At 48.1% G+C, this 13,693-nt stretch overlaps 1 protein-coding gene across 3 annotated transcripts in view; it reads left to right on the top strand.

Moving 5' to 3' along the window:
• The window catches only part of DAAM1 (dishevelled associated activator of morphogenesis 1), a 98,220-nt gene that overhangs the window by 43,629 nt on the left and 40,898 nt on the right, over positions 1-13,693 (top strand). For all 3 annotated transcript variants that reach the window (XM_054827662.1, XM_054827660.1, XM_054827661.1), the window contains exon 4: positions 8,753-8,842. In XM_054827662.1, the coding sequence (XP_054683637.1) occupies positions 8,753-8,842 (90 nt within the window). The remainder of the gene's footprint in view (positions 1-8,752; positions 8,843-13,693) is intronic.

Below are 13,693 nucleotides of genomic sequence, written 5' to 3'. Positions count from 1 at the left end.
AGGAGATAGCATCCCCCATCACAGAGATTAATTCTGCGTCGCCTTTGAAATGCTTCATGGTGGGCGATTGGTCTGTGGCTCGCAGTGTGGGGTGCTCAGGTAAGATGCTCTGTGCATAACGGTGCTGCAGAGCCGTGCCTTCCCACCCTCTTGGCGTGCCAGGATGATTCCTATTTCATATGCTGCTCGGACGGGGAGCAGAGGACAACCCCAGTGCGAGGAGGAGGCAGTGTGCAGTTAGTGTGAGTGCTTTTACATGTTAACAGCAGCACCAGGTTGGGAACTCATTGCTAGGGATATCCAGTTTTACCTAGGAACTTAAGTAATGTGCTTTTCCCCCGGTTTCTAATCCAATAAGGAGAAAGTATGAGGTTTTGGGCCTTGCAAAACAACACGGCTTTTAAGTAACAGCTGAGGGATCAGCTGCAAAGCCAAGCTTTGCATTTCATGCTTGCAGGTCAGCTGTCTGCTGCTGCCTGGTCTTTGCAGCATTAAGGACTTCAGGATTTTGGGAACCACTGAATGGTGGCCAAAGCCATTTTCCCCTATATCTGCAAAGAAAAGCATGCACTTGGTACCCAGAAGAAAACAGGATTGCAATAGTCCTTGTGTCTTGGGCAAAACACCCTTTTCTGCAGAGTCTGTCCAGGGGCAGACACTCAGCACGGGGCTCCTGACCCCATCCCACCACCATCTCCCAAGACCGAGCTTCCCTGAGCTTATTAATCACCTTTAAGGAAGAAAACCAAGTGATTTGGTAATATCTGCTTTTAAATTCACTCTGCAGGGAACCATGTGGACACTTTTACAAGGTTGCCCAGGTTCTGCTCGTTAGATGCGAACAACCTGGACCTGCCATGTTCCCGTCCCAGCCTGTCGCTCACAGCGCTTGTTTTCGTCACCTTGTGGCGTTACAGCCTCACAGATAATCTCTTAAATGTATGTTTTGATAGGTAAGTATCTGATAAAGAAGTCGCACACCTACTCGGTGTGAAAATAAGGATTTTCTGCCTACAGTTGTTCCACAGACCTGAATGAAGTGATCCACCGAGGAATGCTCTATTTCAGCTGAAGGATTCGCGTAATTGCAATATCCGTTACAGCTACAAACCAGTGTGGGGGCTTCCCCAAAACCCATGCTGTTCCCGACCCGTAATTTTACGATGGAGCCATGTTATAACACAATGTGAACCCCAGCTGAAGGCAGAGAGCAAATAAGAAACCCCTTTGTTTCCAGGAGAAGTACAATTGAAGTGGAAAAATTATATGGTCTACCTGCTAAGTGCTTTCCACTTTTCACTTCATAAAAGAGGAGGCCACATCCCTGGGAGATGCCTGGGCAGCTTATTCGGTAATGCATCGGTGACCTTAATTGGGACATTTAGGGGCTTGACCTGTGCCGGCTCCAAGTGTTTCTGGCACAAATCACCATGGAGGGTAACCGGACTTGGATGGGGCATCTGCTCCAGCAGTGATGTTCTCCTTCCTGATTGCTCGGTGGTTGGGTGGTGTTGTTGGAGTTACAGGCAGGATTGAGGAGCACGTGGGTTGTGCTTTATCACCGACTTCAGCAGGAAGTGTTCCTGCTGGGAATAGCCTGTGCCTGCCTTGTATCCTTTTGCAGATGCGAATGAAAGCTGTTTGTACTGCTGTAGTATCTTGGCGTGCAAGCATTGCTGAGGTTGGCTCTTGGGAGCCAAGGTTTTCTGCAGCCCCACAGGCAGCATCCTGCCTGAGCGCCCAGCATTCTTAATTCCCATAAACTCCAGTGTTCAAATCAATGCTGTTATTTATGGGGATCAGCTTCCCTTCCTCAACGACACCTAACATCTATAAGCCCATCTGGTGCCTGCTTGTGCTAGGCATTTTGCTGGATGTCAAACCTCGGTCAGAAATGGACTCCTCGCATGGTGACTCTGCTTTGCACCTGCTCAAGTTCTTAAAAATCACCTTAGGATGCCAGGTGTGACCACAGCCAGGGTAGTGGAGAAATGAGGACCACTTGTCCCACCCAAGCCACAGGTATGCAAGGAGCCTGTTTCCATCTTATGTTGCCCATCAGCATCAGGCTGTAGCTGGCTCCTTGCTTCCCTCAGCTGCATCCTTCAGGTCCCGTGTGCAATGGTAAATCTTAGGAAGCTTTCAGGACTGAGTTGGTGTGGGGCTTTGCAGCTACTAATTCCCATCCAACCCCTTTTTGAAACTCTTCCCAGGGTGTTATGTGGGGAAACCTTGAAGTAGTTTAGCTCCAGACCAACCATGCACAGCTTTCCTAAGTGAGCATCACTATCGGGCAGGGACCCATTGGCTTGACTTCCAACTTCAGTAGCTCTCAGGGATGCCAGCCATGGAGTAGGTATATAAAAACTGATTGAAAAGGGAGTTGCCTCTTTGGATCCATAAATAGGTGGGAAATCCACATCCGAAGCCTTTTCTTATTCATTTGCCAGCTGTGCTTTATTATGGCACAAGGTGCACCCACCAAAGGACAGTCATGCTCAGCTGTGGTTGACTTGAATTTAATCAATTTTAGCAATCATAGTAGTAATTAATGGGCCAATACATCTTATTTTTTTATTTTCAGGGTTTATGTATAATTGTGTGGAAGAAGCACACTGGTGATCCACCTGCAGGGCGTGCTCTTCAGGGTAAAACTGTGTAGATCAATAACTCAGGCTGCAAAAATACCCTGTGTTTAACTGAAATGGGAAAAAGGTTTTCCAGATGATGTCGGTGAAAAGGTCACAGAAGGCTGAGCTCAATAAATAAAAAAAATGTATTTATGTGGTTTTAAATATATATTACAACAAAAAAGATTGAGAAGGAGATACTTCTTTTTTAAAATACATTAGTATTGGAATATGAATACCTTTAAAACCTTTAACCTATTAAAATAATGAATTGAATTAAATAATAGTAAAGCAGTACATGCTATCTGCCACAGTTAGGTGTTAGAACTGATGGGAACGCGAACCAGCTGCAGTTAGAATTTGTCGAGGAGCTCAATCAGCTGTCGATGGCGGTAATCTTTCCTGCAGAAGAAGAAAGGAATACATATTTTATTTACATCTGTCCAATGCGTTCAGGTCAATAACTGAAAGCTGAAGAGCAGGGTGGATTGGGGTCTTTCCTCTTCCAGTTTGGGACTAAAAATTCAGAAGAGGTCGACTAGGTGTAAGCACTTCGAAGTGCTTACACATTATTCCTTGTTGCTGCTGTTAATTCCCTTGCTGTGGGCAATTTCCTTTATTAAAAAAATTCACTACACGATAAAGGCAAAATTAATAAAAATCTTATATCTGTTATGCTTATTCATTAAGAAAGATGAATAGTTGATTTTTGTTCATGTTCTCTGAGTCTAGCTGCAGGTTGTCATGACTAAATTAAAAATATACAGCGATAATATTGGCTGGGGTCGGTTTGTCTCGGGGGTTGTTTGTAGGTTCTCAGGGTCCTATGGCTGAAAAGATGTGTGCTAGGGAAGAGGTTGTTTTATTACTAATACTAAAAATAAAGGACTTCATTCACTACCCTCCTATAAAAAAACCCCAAAACCACAACTAAGATAAATCTGTATATGCTGAGAATTTTAATCGCCTAAATAAATGTTGCAGGTAGAGGAGCTCCTCCTGCGCTGCAGGATGCCTTTCAAGGCGGTTGTTGTTTGCACTGTAACAACCACGGATTAATAAGTCTGGGGTTTTTTTAGGAAAACAGCTTAAAAAGAAAATAACGAGCCAAATAAGATCGTTTCTGAGGTGGAGGTTTATCGCGCAGTCGGGGCTGGCAGTCGCGGGCAGGCAGCTGCCCAGCTGCCCGTGCGGGCAGCGCCTTTGTGCAGCGGAAGAAGATTAGATGAGGTACGGGGGGAAGAATGCTGATTGCCGTTTCCCTTGACACTGCAGCGTTCTGGGATAAATCAAATTGATGAACTTGGAGAAGAATGCCTGGAAGAGAGTGAAAAAGCGATATGACCCCTGAGAAAGGAAGCTAATGTAGACTTCAACAGGCCTTTTTTTTTTTTTTAATTCCCTTGCTGTACCAGTTAATGCCAAATGTTGCCAAAAAGTTCCCGCTTTTTTCTTTCTTTCTTTTTTTTTTTTTTTTTTTTTTGAGCAATCTCAGATCTTTCATGCTTTATTTGAGGATACAGGAGATCTTGCCTTTACGTGCTGTAGTCTCACAGAAGTTTCTAAACTCTGTGCATCCCTCCATCAGGAGTAAATTCACTTGCTCTTTATTATGTTGGTCATTTATTGATCTGGTGATGTCTTTCTGTATGTGTGTGTGTGTATATATATGCACACATATGTATGTATTTATAAACCCAGAACAAGCCAGCAAATTATAATTAATTTTTACTTCAATTACGGCAATGCATGACCTTCTTATTTTCCCCCTTCTCATCCATGTATTACAGTGACATAATTTATCAGCCAGAAGGGTGCATTAGATTTAAAAGGTTTTCATCTTTTTTCCTACAACCTCTGAAGATATTTTGGGGTTGCAGAATTGTCCCTTACTTAATCTCTACTCCCCAGCTACTTCTTGCAGAATGTTTGGTGTCCCGTGGGACCCGTGGGATGTAGGGGAAGAACCTGTGATGGTCGTGCTGGGGTGTTGTGGCTGTGGATGGGCAGTGCTCAGGCTCACCCAGGTCCGAGAGCCCATCCTGGAGGTTGTTTCTGAAGTCAAGAGATTTACAGCACCCTGCTGGCTTCCTGCTGTTACCCTCATGCCACATCCACCATGTCATGGGTGAAGTGGCAGGGACAGGATCTTGCAGTGAGGACCACACTGTGAGTCCAGGGCTGGACTCGATGCCCTCTCTGCTGGGAGGGTCAAACATTTCTTCCAGCAGCAGTGCCTCGCTTTTCTGCTTGATCTGGCTTTGCCTTCAGGAGGTGATTGGACACTATGGTGGCTGCAAACCAGAAAAGTGGTAGAGTCTCCTTGGAGATATTCAGGAGCCATCTGGACATGGTCCTAGCCCTGCTTGATCAGGGGGTTGGACCAGAAGACCTCCGATGGCCTGGGCTCCTCATACCACCCAGTTACCAGCACGAGGAGGTGTGGACCATGGGAACATCTCCCCCTGAGTGCCGCTGTGTATCCTCCAAGGGAAAGATTTAGATTACTTAATAAAAACTTGTTTAGCCCATGGGATAGTGCTTACAGCATGCTGAGCTGAGCCACATGTTTCTGAGGTAGTTTTAGGAGAACAGTGTGGAATCACCTTCACTGGAGCTCGTGCCGTGCTCAGAGAGAGAGGGAGGTTTGCTTGGCTTGAGCGGAGAGCCGTAAGCAAAACAAGCTGCACGGAAGTATTTTACCTCCTAGAAATAGCAAATACACACTCAGAATCAAATCTTCCCTATGAGTTTTTTTTAAAATCCTATTCAAATGAAAATTTAATGTGGAAACATGTTTCCTGATCTAAAGGTGAATAGTTTAACTGTATGGGATAAATATTTAAGAGCACCGTATCTCTTTCCAGTAAAAACACTCTGGGCAGAAACTTCCTTTTGGTAGCAAAATGAGGCTGTTATTTTATGTGCCTTTGACCCGATTCAAAAAAAATATTTAAAATAGCAAAGTTGGCAGAACCTGCCATGGGAGGCAGCCAGGTGGAAGGGGCAGAGCTGTGAAAGGTGAGGCCAAAGCGAGGGGTGATGGACATTGACCCACCAGTTATTTTCTCACTCTTCAACAGCCGCCAACATCGCACGCTGTAGCGGGAGTACATAGCTTGCAAATGGCCTATAAAATTAATTGCCAGTTAGAATCACCTAATTATTGAGCTTGTGATTATTAATTGAAAGCACATCTGGGTTTGAGATTGCGCATGGCTTCTCTGCCGCATTACAACTGCGCTGTGCAATTGCAAAAGGCTCTGTCAGAGCTGTGTTTGTATGGTGGTCTGTGAGCCACCGGGAAATGGCTGATGTTCCTGTCCTCCGTTGATCTTTTGGAGTTTGAAGGGCAGTTTATGAGCAGCCTGCCTGGGACCAACGAGTACCGAGATGATACCCATCAGTGGGTGTAAGCGAAGGGCTGGAGGTGGGTGCAGGAATCCCCATGCATATAAAACTAGTGAAGACCTGACTCTTAAGTTGCTGTTATAGCTCAGAATAACAGTCATTAGTCACTGTTTGATTATGAGGATTTTCGTATTCGCTAGGTGCCACGTAGTATTTATTTAAACACCTCTCCCAGGCATCCTGCAAGATATCATTAGGTAGGTGTTGCTGAGTGATGCAGGGCTGTGATGACTGAACACGTTAGAGCTGGGGCACAATGAAATGTGCTGTGTGGGGCTCAGAAGCATTTCTGCACCTTTTTTGGATGTGTTTGCACGTTGTCATGTACCGGGACCTAGTATGTTTTTCTGCTTTATTTGTTCTTGCTCCTGCTTAGGCTTCAGCTCAGTTTAGATTTTTTTTTCCTTGGTTAATAAATCTTCACGTTTGCGCAAGTTGTATTTTTAGGGTATGGGTATTTTGAAAGTTTCAATAAATATTTTTCTAAGAACCTAAGTACAGATGTGCGTGGCTGGTGCTTTCATGCCTGAATCCCAGATTCCCGTGGCAGGGCCGTGGGGTCGCAGTGGAAGCATTTTCCTGCACTCACTCAGACCCTCCCTGCAGAGGTAAATAGTTATCAGGAGACCCTCATCCTTTCCCACACTCCCAGATGTACTTTTCCAACAAGGTGAATTCCAGCCTGGTCCCTGACTCAGGTGTCATCTTGTTGGCCACCTTTAAACCTGCAGAACTGGGGCTGAAGCAGAGCTTGAGTGTCTGACCAGCTCGTAGCCTGAGGAGACACAACGGAGAAGGACATCAAGTGCAATTTTGGTTTTGAGGCATGGAAGGGTGATGACACTTGCCCAAGGCTGGGGAGGAGATTGGTTGCTAGATATGAATCTCTGGCCTCCCAAATTGTAAGGACATGGGGAGGTTTGAAAGCAGCGCTTGTTGGAGGAGTCCCTAAGCCAGGTTCTCCTCCCTGGGTGCAGGAGGAGGAGAGGTATCTCAGATTGGGCTCAGGTTTTCTCAGTCCTCACTTTTTTCCAAGTCTGTCATGGCAGCACGTTTATTTCTGTTGTAAGGGTGTCTTGCAAGTCTGCTTCCAGAGCTCCACCAACGTCAGCTCTATACAGCACCGTGTTTGAAGAGTCAGTCGATATGGGGGAGAAAGTCAAGGAGGAGGCAAAGCTTCTCCATGCCTACATAATGGAAAAAGCTCCACAACACCTTTCCTTTTGAGGAGTAATTTCATCAAGGAGTGAAATCAATACATGAAGTGGATGTATAAGCCTTTCCAGGATGTTCAGGACCACTGGCAACCCTCTGTCGCTGGGTGTTGTGCTGGAGGGCCCTTGGGTTTGGGTTACAAGACAGCTGAAGGCTCCCTTCCTTGGCAACTGGGTGCAGTATGAGCTTTGATTAGATCCATTGTATTTCTTCGTGGCCTGCAGGCTTGCTGATGCAGGGACCTATCTTTCTCCATAGGCATCTTGCTCAGCCTTCACCAAATGGGACTTTTTTTTACCTTTGATTGGGGTACCAGGGGCTACCAGCTTTAGTTGATAAGCATTATTATTCAGGGAGGGAAACTTTATTAGGTCTGCATGTGGTTTTTGGGGGGTGGGGGGGGTTTGCTTATTTTTTTACTTGCTGGAATTAAGTGTGTAATTTTTGATCCTCTTAATTAAATCCACTGGCTGGGTGGCCAGATGCGTTGGCCGGAGGCCGTGACAGGGGTCTCCTGTGACCTTCTGCGGCATCTCCAGCGCTCCCGCCGCTGCGCAAACACCCCTCCAGCACGAGGGTTGTCATCAGTGGTGGTGATTTTAAGAGACATCCGTGGTTCTAAGATCAATGTTGGCTTTAGCACTGAGCCTCCCAGCCCAGCCTGAATGTTTTATTTAGCTCTCTGATAAGTTTTGACCTACATCTAGCATCAGGAAGCAACGAGGCTTTGATAATACTCGGGCATCCTGGTGGAGGGCACGCTGCTAACCAAGCCTCCGAGTTGAAAATGGATGTGTCCTCTGAAATAAAATCAGATAAACCAATAAAGGTTTCAGTCAGTAAACAGCTGTATCTCTGCCAGGGAATACGTAGTCCAGTTTCGATGGAAAGCATGTGCCTCTGTATGAACTGCAGATATGAGGAAAAGTGCTTTCTATTTTTAATTGTAGGAAAACAAGCCAAAAGCCAAAAAAAAACCCCCCACAAAACCCAATTTTCAACGATATGAGGGTGTGGGCAATGCAAATGGACTGGACCACCAGTTATCTGGGGTGGTAAAGAAGAAGGGTCCTGTTTGAATTGTTCTTTGCTGCGTGTCTTAGATGTGGTCTGTCATCTGGAGCTCTCAATCCTCTGTGCGAGGCTCTCTTGCAGGCAGCTGTAACGGCTTCATACGTGTCCTTTCTAAAATGTTTGCTGCCTTTAAAAGCAACGAAGGCGATGTCCGGGAGGAAGAGGCAGGGAGGTTTGCAGCCCCATCCTCCTGGCAGCCGCCTGCAGCCCAGGAGTCAGGGGGAGGTCAGCAAGAGCAGGATGAGAATTAGCATCATTGCCCTGACAAATCGATAGTCACGGGGCGATGCTGTGGGACCGCCGCTGCGCTGCGGTGTGGCCCCACATTGATTTATGATGTATATCTGGAGGGTTGTGTCTGTGCCATCACCTGTTTCTATACTCATGTTGCATGTTTTGTGGGGTTTTTTTCCCCTTTCCAGGATGAACTTGACCTCACGGACAAGCACAGAGAGGCCATGTTCGCGCTGCCGGCGGAGAAGAAGTGGCAGATCTACTGCAGCAAGAAAAAAGTAAGAGACTAATCCACGTTGTGCTTGGGGGCTGAGCCCCTTCCCTCCCATGCAGCGTGGGGAGGAGAAGTGGAGAGGACACAGCTCTCTCTTTGGATGCCGAGTGGTATTTGGGGCGTCACAAAGACGTATCTGTTCCCCAGGGTGGCTCTGGGAAAGCGAGGGCAAACAGTGAGGTCTTCAGTCTCCAAAGTGCAGAGCCCTTCCTCCTGAGCCCATTCAGGCTATAGGAGATGTCCCCACATGGGTGTCCCCCACCCCATGCTCGTCCCTGCCGGCATAAGCAGGGCCACCTGGAGCTCCATGGCCACTGATGTTGACGTTGTGGCAGTGGGGTCTGCTCCGGTCACCATCTCTTGTGATCCTGCTCTTCTCTGCTGGTGCCCAGGGGCCTGATTACAGCCTGCCCAAAAGCCTCCCCCTCCTCTGGCTTTCCAATTTGTTGCCATAAAACACGCTGGGTATCAGTTTTGTCCTCCTTCCCAGAGGATGACACAAATGGAAAGCACTGCTGGGTAAGCCGTGACCGTGTAGTGCAGCCTGCAAGAGCTTTAGCCCGGTGGTGCAGTGGTTGCTTTTAGGGTGAAGCTGTCTCACCCCTGGGGCGATGGACTCTAGGTTCATGGGTGGAACCAGGATACCACTAAGAGACAAGGGTTGATGTGAATTCCTTATCTGTCTGCTGAGCTGTCGGCATGACGTGTCTGCTCTGCAATGCTGCCATTGCGGCCGCCTTTCTCCAGCTGAAAACATGCATGGACATCTTCCCAATGCTGAGATATGCTGATGTCTGAGCTTGGTTGTGTCACCCTTTGTACAGAGGTCAAGAATTGAGGTTTATTTGTATTTCTACTGGTAAATCTGCCTTGGTGGCCAATGCCTTTGATGCCTGTGGGCAGGTTCACGGTTGCAGAAGGCAGCGACGCTGGTGTCTGGGATGGAGGAGACCTCCTCACCACCTTTCTCCCTTGGTTTGTTTGCTTTTGCTCCTAGGCGCATGCAGCCCAAGCAACATGGGGTACCATGGGCTGGCCACCTGCAAGTGGGCCAAAATCACTCTTTTTTTCCCCAGTAAACTGAAGATTTTTGCCCCTGTATGTAGGCACAGGAGTTACTCCCAGCTATCCATGCTGGGACTCATTTTCCCTCCCAGCCTTGGCCAAAGCAGAGATCCTGCATTACGTACCACCGTGGGGAGAAATGGGGCAAAAATCCTCAGTCTCGCAAGTAGATGGAAGGATGCCAAGGCCTGCAAGGGAAATGCCCCCAGCTGGGGGCATGGACCTGTCAGAGCAGGTTCAGAGGAGGCCAGGAAGATGATCTGAGGGCTGGAGCACCTTTTCTATGGAGACAGGCTGAGAGAGTTGGGGTTGTTCAGCCTGGAGAAGAGAAGACTCTAGGGAGACCTTATAGCAGCCTTCCAGTACCTAAAGGGGGCTTATAAGAAAGATGGACACAGACTTTTTAGTAGGGCCTGTAGCAGTAGGACAAGGGGTAATGGTTTTAAACTAAAAGAAGGTAGATTCAGCCTAGATACAAGGAAGAAATTTTTTACGATGAGGGTGGTAAAACAGTGGCACAGTTTGCCTAGAGAGGTGGTAGATGCCCCATCCCTGGGAACATTTAAGGCCAGGTTGGATGGGGCTCTGAGCAACCTGGTCTAGTAGAAGATGTCCCTGCTCACTGCAGGGGGGTTGGACTAGATGACCTCAAAGGTCCCTTCCAACCCAAACCATTCTGTGATTCTATGATTCTATGATTCAGTTTCCAAATTCACCACTGCGTCCCCTAACCTGGCCTGGCAGTGCTGGTGGTCGCCTGGCCTGCTCGAAGGGCTCTTGCTGCCATTACTGCCTCTTTTCTCCTGCTGTAGCAATGGCACCAGATTTTCCAGCCGCATTTTAAGCCAAGAGCAGGCTTACCTTGCTCATGTAGGATTAAGTTTTAAGCCTCTCATAAATACCCCTGAAATCCCTGTATTATTGTTAGACAGAGGCCTGCCATGCCCGAGATTTAAATTGGAGGGGAGAAGAGATGTTAACAAATTACAGGCACTGGTCTGAATCAACAAGAAAATGGGCAGGGGATGCTCATTCGTCACTGCCTGTTGGATAAGCAGAGCTGTGCTCCGATGTGTCTGGATAAGGGGAGACAACAGAGACTTAAAGCAAGCAAAACCATGTAATTATTATTGTGAGTGGAGATTACGTGCTATCTAATCTCCCGCGGAAGGGTTTAGATGGGGCTGATGGTGCTTCTTTCCCGTTCCAGCATCTCCTTGCACTCAGGGTTTTTTTAAAAACCGTGCTGAGAAACTTCCTGCTCCTGGGGAATGTTGAAGGAAGGAGCCACAGAAGTGCCCTGTGGCATCTTCAGAGGTCCTCGGAGCAGGTGCCTATCCGAGGCTGGATCCTGGCTGCTATTCTGCGCCGGTCCTCATTCCTTTGGCTGCTCTCAGCTGCTCCTTCCCTGCTCTTGATGCTGTCTCAGCAAGCTGCAGAGCGTACGTGTCACTGCTTGCTCTGAAGGAGATGTGCTGGTTGGAGGCGAATGCTTTTCTCCTGCTTTTTAATTAAAAATGAGTGAGACCGTATCAACGGAGGCTTCAGCAGTGGAGGAAACCAGGAATCACGTGGGCTGGAGAACATGCCTCTGTGCGCAGTAGGCTCTAGGCAGTCCTGCTCCTATGCGATGAGGACTGGTAAGCAGCAGAAATATCAGTGGCTTTCCCAGCAGCTCGTGGTAAATCTTATTTGTGTACCTATGTTTTTATGAGGACAAATCACCTACAGGGTAGCCTGGCATCGAGGAGAGGGACTGGGCTTCTCCAGCTGGGACCAATGGCCAGGGCAGTGGAGCTGGAGACAGGGCAGGGGTCCTACCTCCCTGCCTCAGCTGCAGGCTGAGTGACGGTGATTTCGGAAGTCCAAGATGTGCCCAAACCCTTTGGCCTGCCTGTGTTTAATAGCAAGTCGTCACTTGAGATGCTGGTAGCACCCGGTTTCATCTGGTGGGTCGCAGGGAGCTGGCAAAGCTGGACATCCGTGGCAGGCAGCTGCCTGACTTGCCAAGGATTCAGAATCGTCCCCTGAGCAGTTTTTGCTCTTTCCTCTGCTGCCAGTTTTATCGCCTTTTGGAAACAAGCTGCTAAGAGTCGGACAACTTCGGTCAGACTTTGAGTCTGAAAGTCCAGTCTGAGACCAGTTGCAACAAGCTCCCTTGAAAGAGCAGCACGAGGAAGGACACAAACGCTGCCCAGCCTTCTCCCGGGGGTTTTTCTTAAAAATCAGCTTTGCTGGGCTTCAAAATATGTCACGCTGTGGCTGCAGCCCAGGCAGCCGGGGCACTCCCCTGCTTCCATCAACAGCAAAGGTGTGTGCAGCACAGAAAGCATCTGAACATCTGTCCTTTCAGCGCGTTCCCTGCTGCCGTGTGTCACATCTGACGCTTCTGCTTTGCCGTCGGTGTCATCCACCATACTCGGCTCTCCAGAGTGCATCCCACGATGGGCAAGGTTTGGTAAAAGGTGACCAAAATGAGACATTTTGTTGTGCTGCGTTGTCATGGAAAGGGACCTGGCAGCACCTGGCCTTGGCAGTGCTCGTCAAGAGGAAATAAGGGAAAACCAGCTATTCCCCAGGCGTATTTCCTTCCCTGGAATATTTTCCCCTGGCCTGCAGCCCTGTATCCTGGTTTCTCTGCCCTGCAAGCAGCTGTTTTTATCCCAGCCCACAGTACTGGCTCGGCAGGGCAGATGCTTTGTCCTCCCTGATTCTCCATCCATGGGGACGCCGGGTCTGATCCCAGACCTGACCCTGCCGGGAGCAGGGGGATGCATTAGATCAACTCCCCATGGTCCTGTCCCACCTGCATCACCCTGTGATGCTCTGGGGGGTCAGAGAGATAAAAAGTATCTTGTGATGGGGGCTGGTGAGTCTGCTGGCAGCGACCCGAGTGAGAACTGAAATCTGCATTAAATCCAGCAGCCATGCAGGGCTTGGGTCAGGAGAGAAATTTAAAGATTATCGGAGAGACCTTCTTTGAAGTTGTCAGGCCCCTCTACAGCTGTAATAAAGCAGGGAAATGCAAAGGTGGAGATGCATTAACAGCGGGATAAAATCTGCTTTTAGAAGTGGTATTTCTGGACGATGACTCGTTTCATACCTCATCCCGAAATACTTCACTCCCTGCTGGCCCTGCTCTCCAGGAGAGGATATTGCTCGGAAGCGCAGGGAGGAAGCAGGAGGGTTTCCAGCTTTAATGTTTCTTTGGCTGCGAGTTTGCTTTGGTGGAAGAGGGTGACTCAGGATGACCTTTTTCAGGAGGCCACACTCCAAAGGGAGTTAATAATTAACACTTTGTGCTTAGTCTGCAGCACCTCTTAATTGCAGGAGGTGTGGCTCCTGCCAGCCGATGTACGTAACGCTATTAAAGCGACGTACGTCAAGCTATTAAAGCAGCTCACAGTGTGATTTTTATGAGCCTCAAAGTACAGGTGGGTACAGGGGTGTTCGGGCAGAAGCTCGGCATAAAGAACCGGGTAGAAGGGCTTGGTAGCGAAAACCAGCTCATGCGAATGCAGGGTCTGGCTCTGACCCCCTCTCTTGCAATTCTGCTGAGCTCTCTGAGCATCTGTCGAGCCGGGGTAGAGGAAAAATGACCTGCAGGGATGCCAAGCGATGCTGCACTCTTTAAGCTTGTGTTGAAAACATGTTGGCATCGCTAACACTGGGTGTGTAGCTCTCAGCAGCATTAAGCTGTCCCCAGCAAGCAAAACTTACATCTAAAATGTCCTCAGATGTCAGATATAAAACCGGGATCCCTTTGCATTAGGAGAAGGCAGCGATGTTG

The sequence above is a fragment of the Grus americana genome, chromosome 5 (genome assembly GCF_028858705.1).
Source record: "Grus americana isolate bGruAme1 chromosome 5, bGruAme1.mat, whole genome shotgun sequence".
NCBI classification, from domain to species: domain Eukaryota; kingdom Metazoa; phylum Chordata; class Aves; order Gruiformes; family Gruidae; genus Grus; species Grus americana.
Note: the sequence above shows the minus strand (reverse complement) of the source record. Positions and strands in the feature narration are given on the sequence as shown.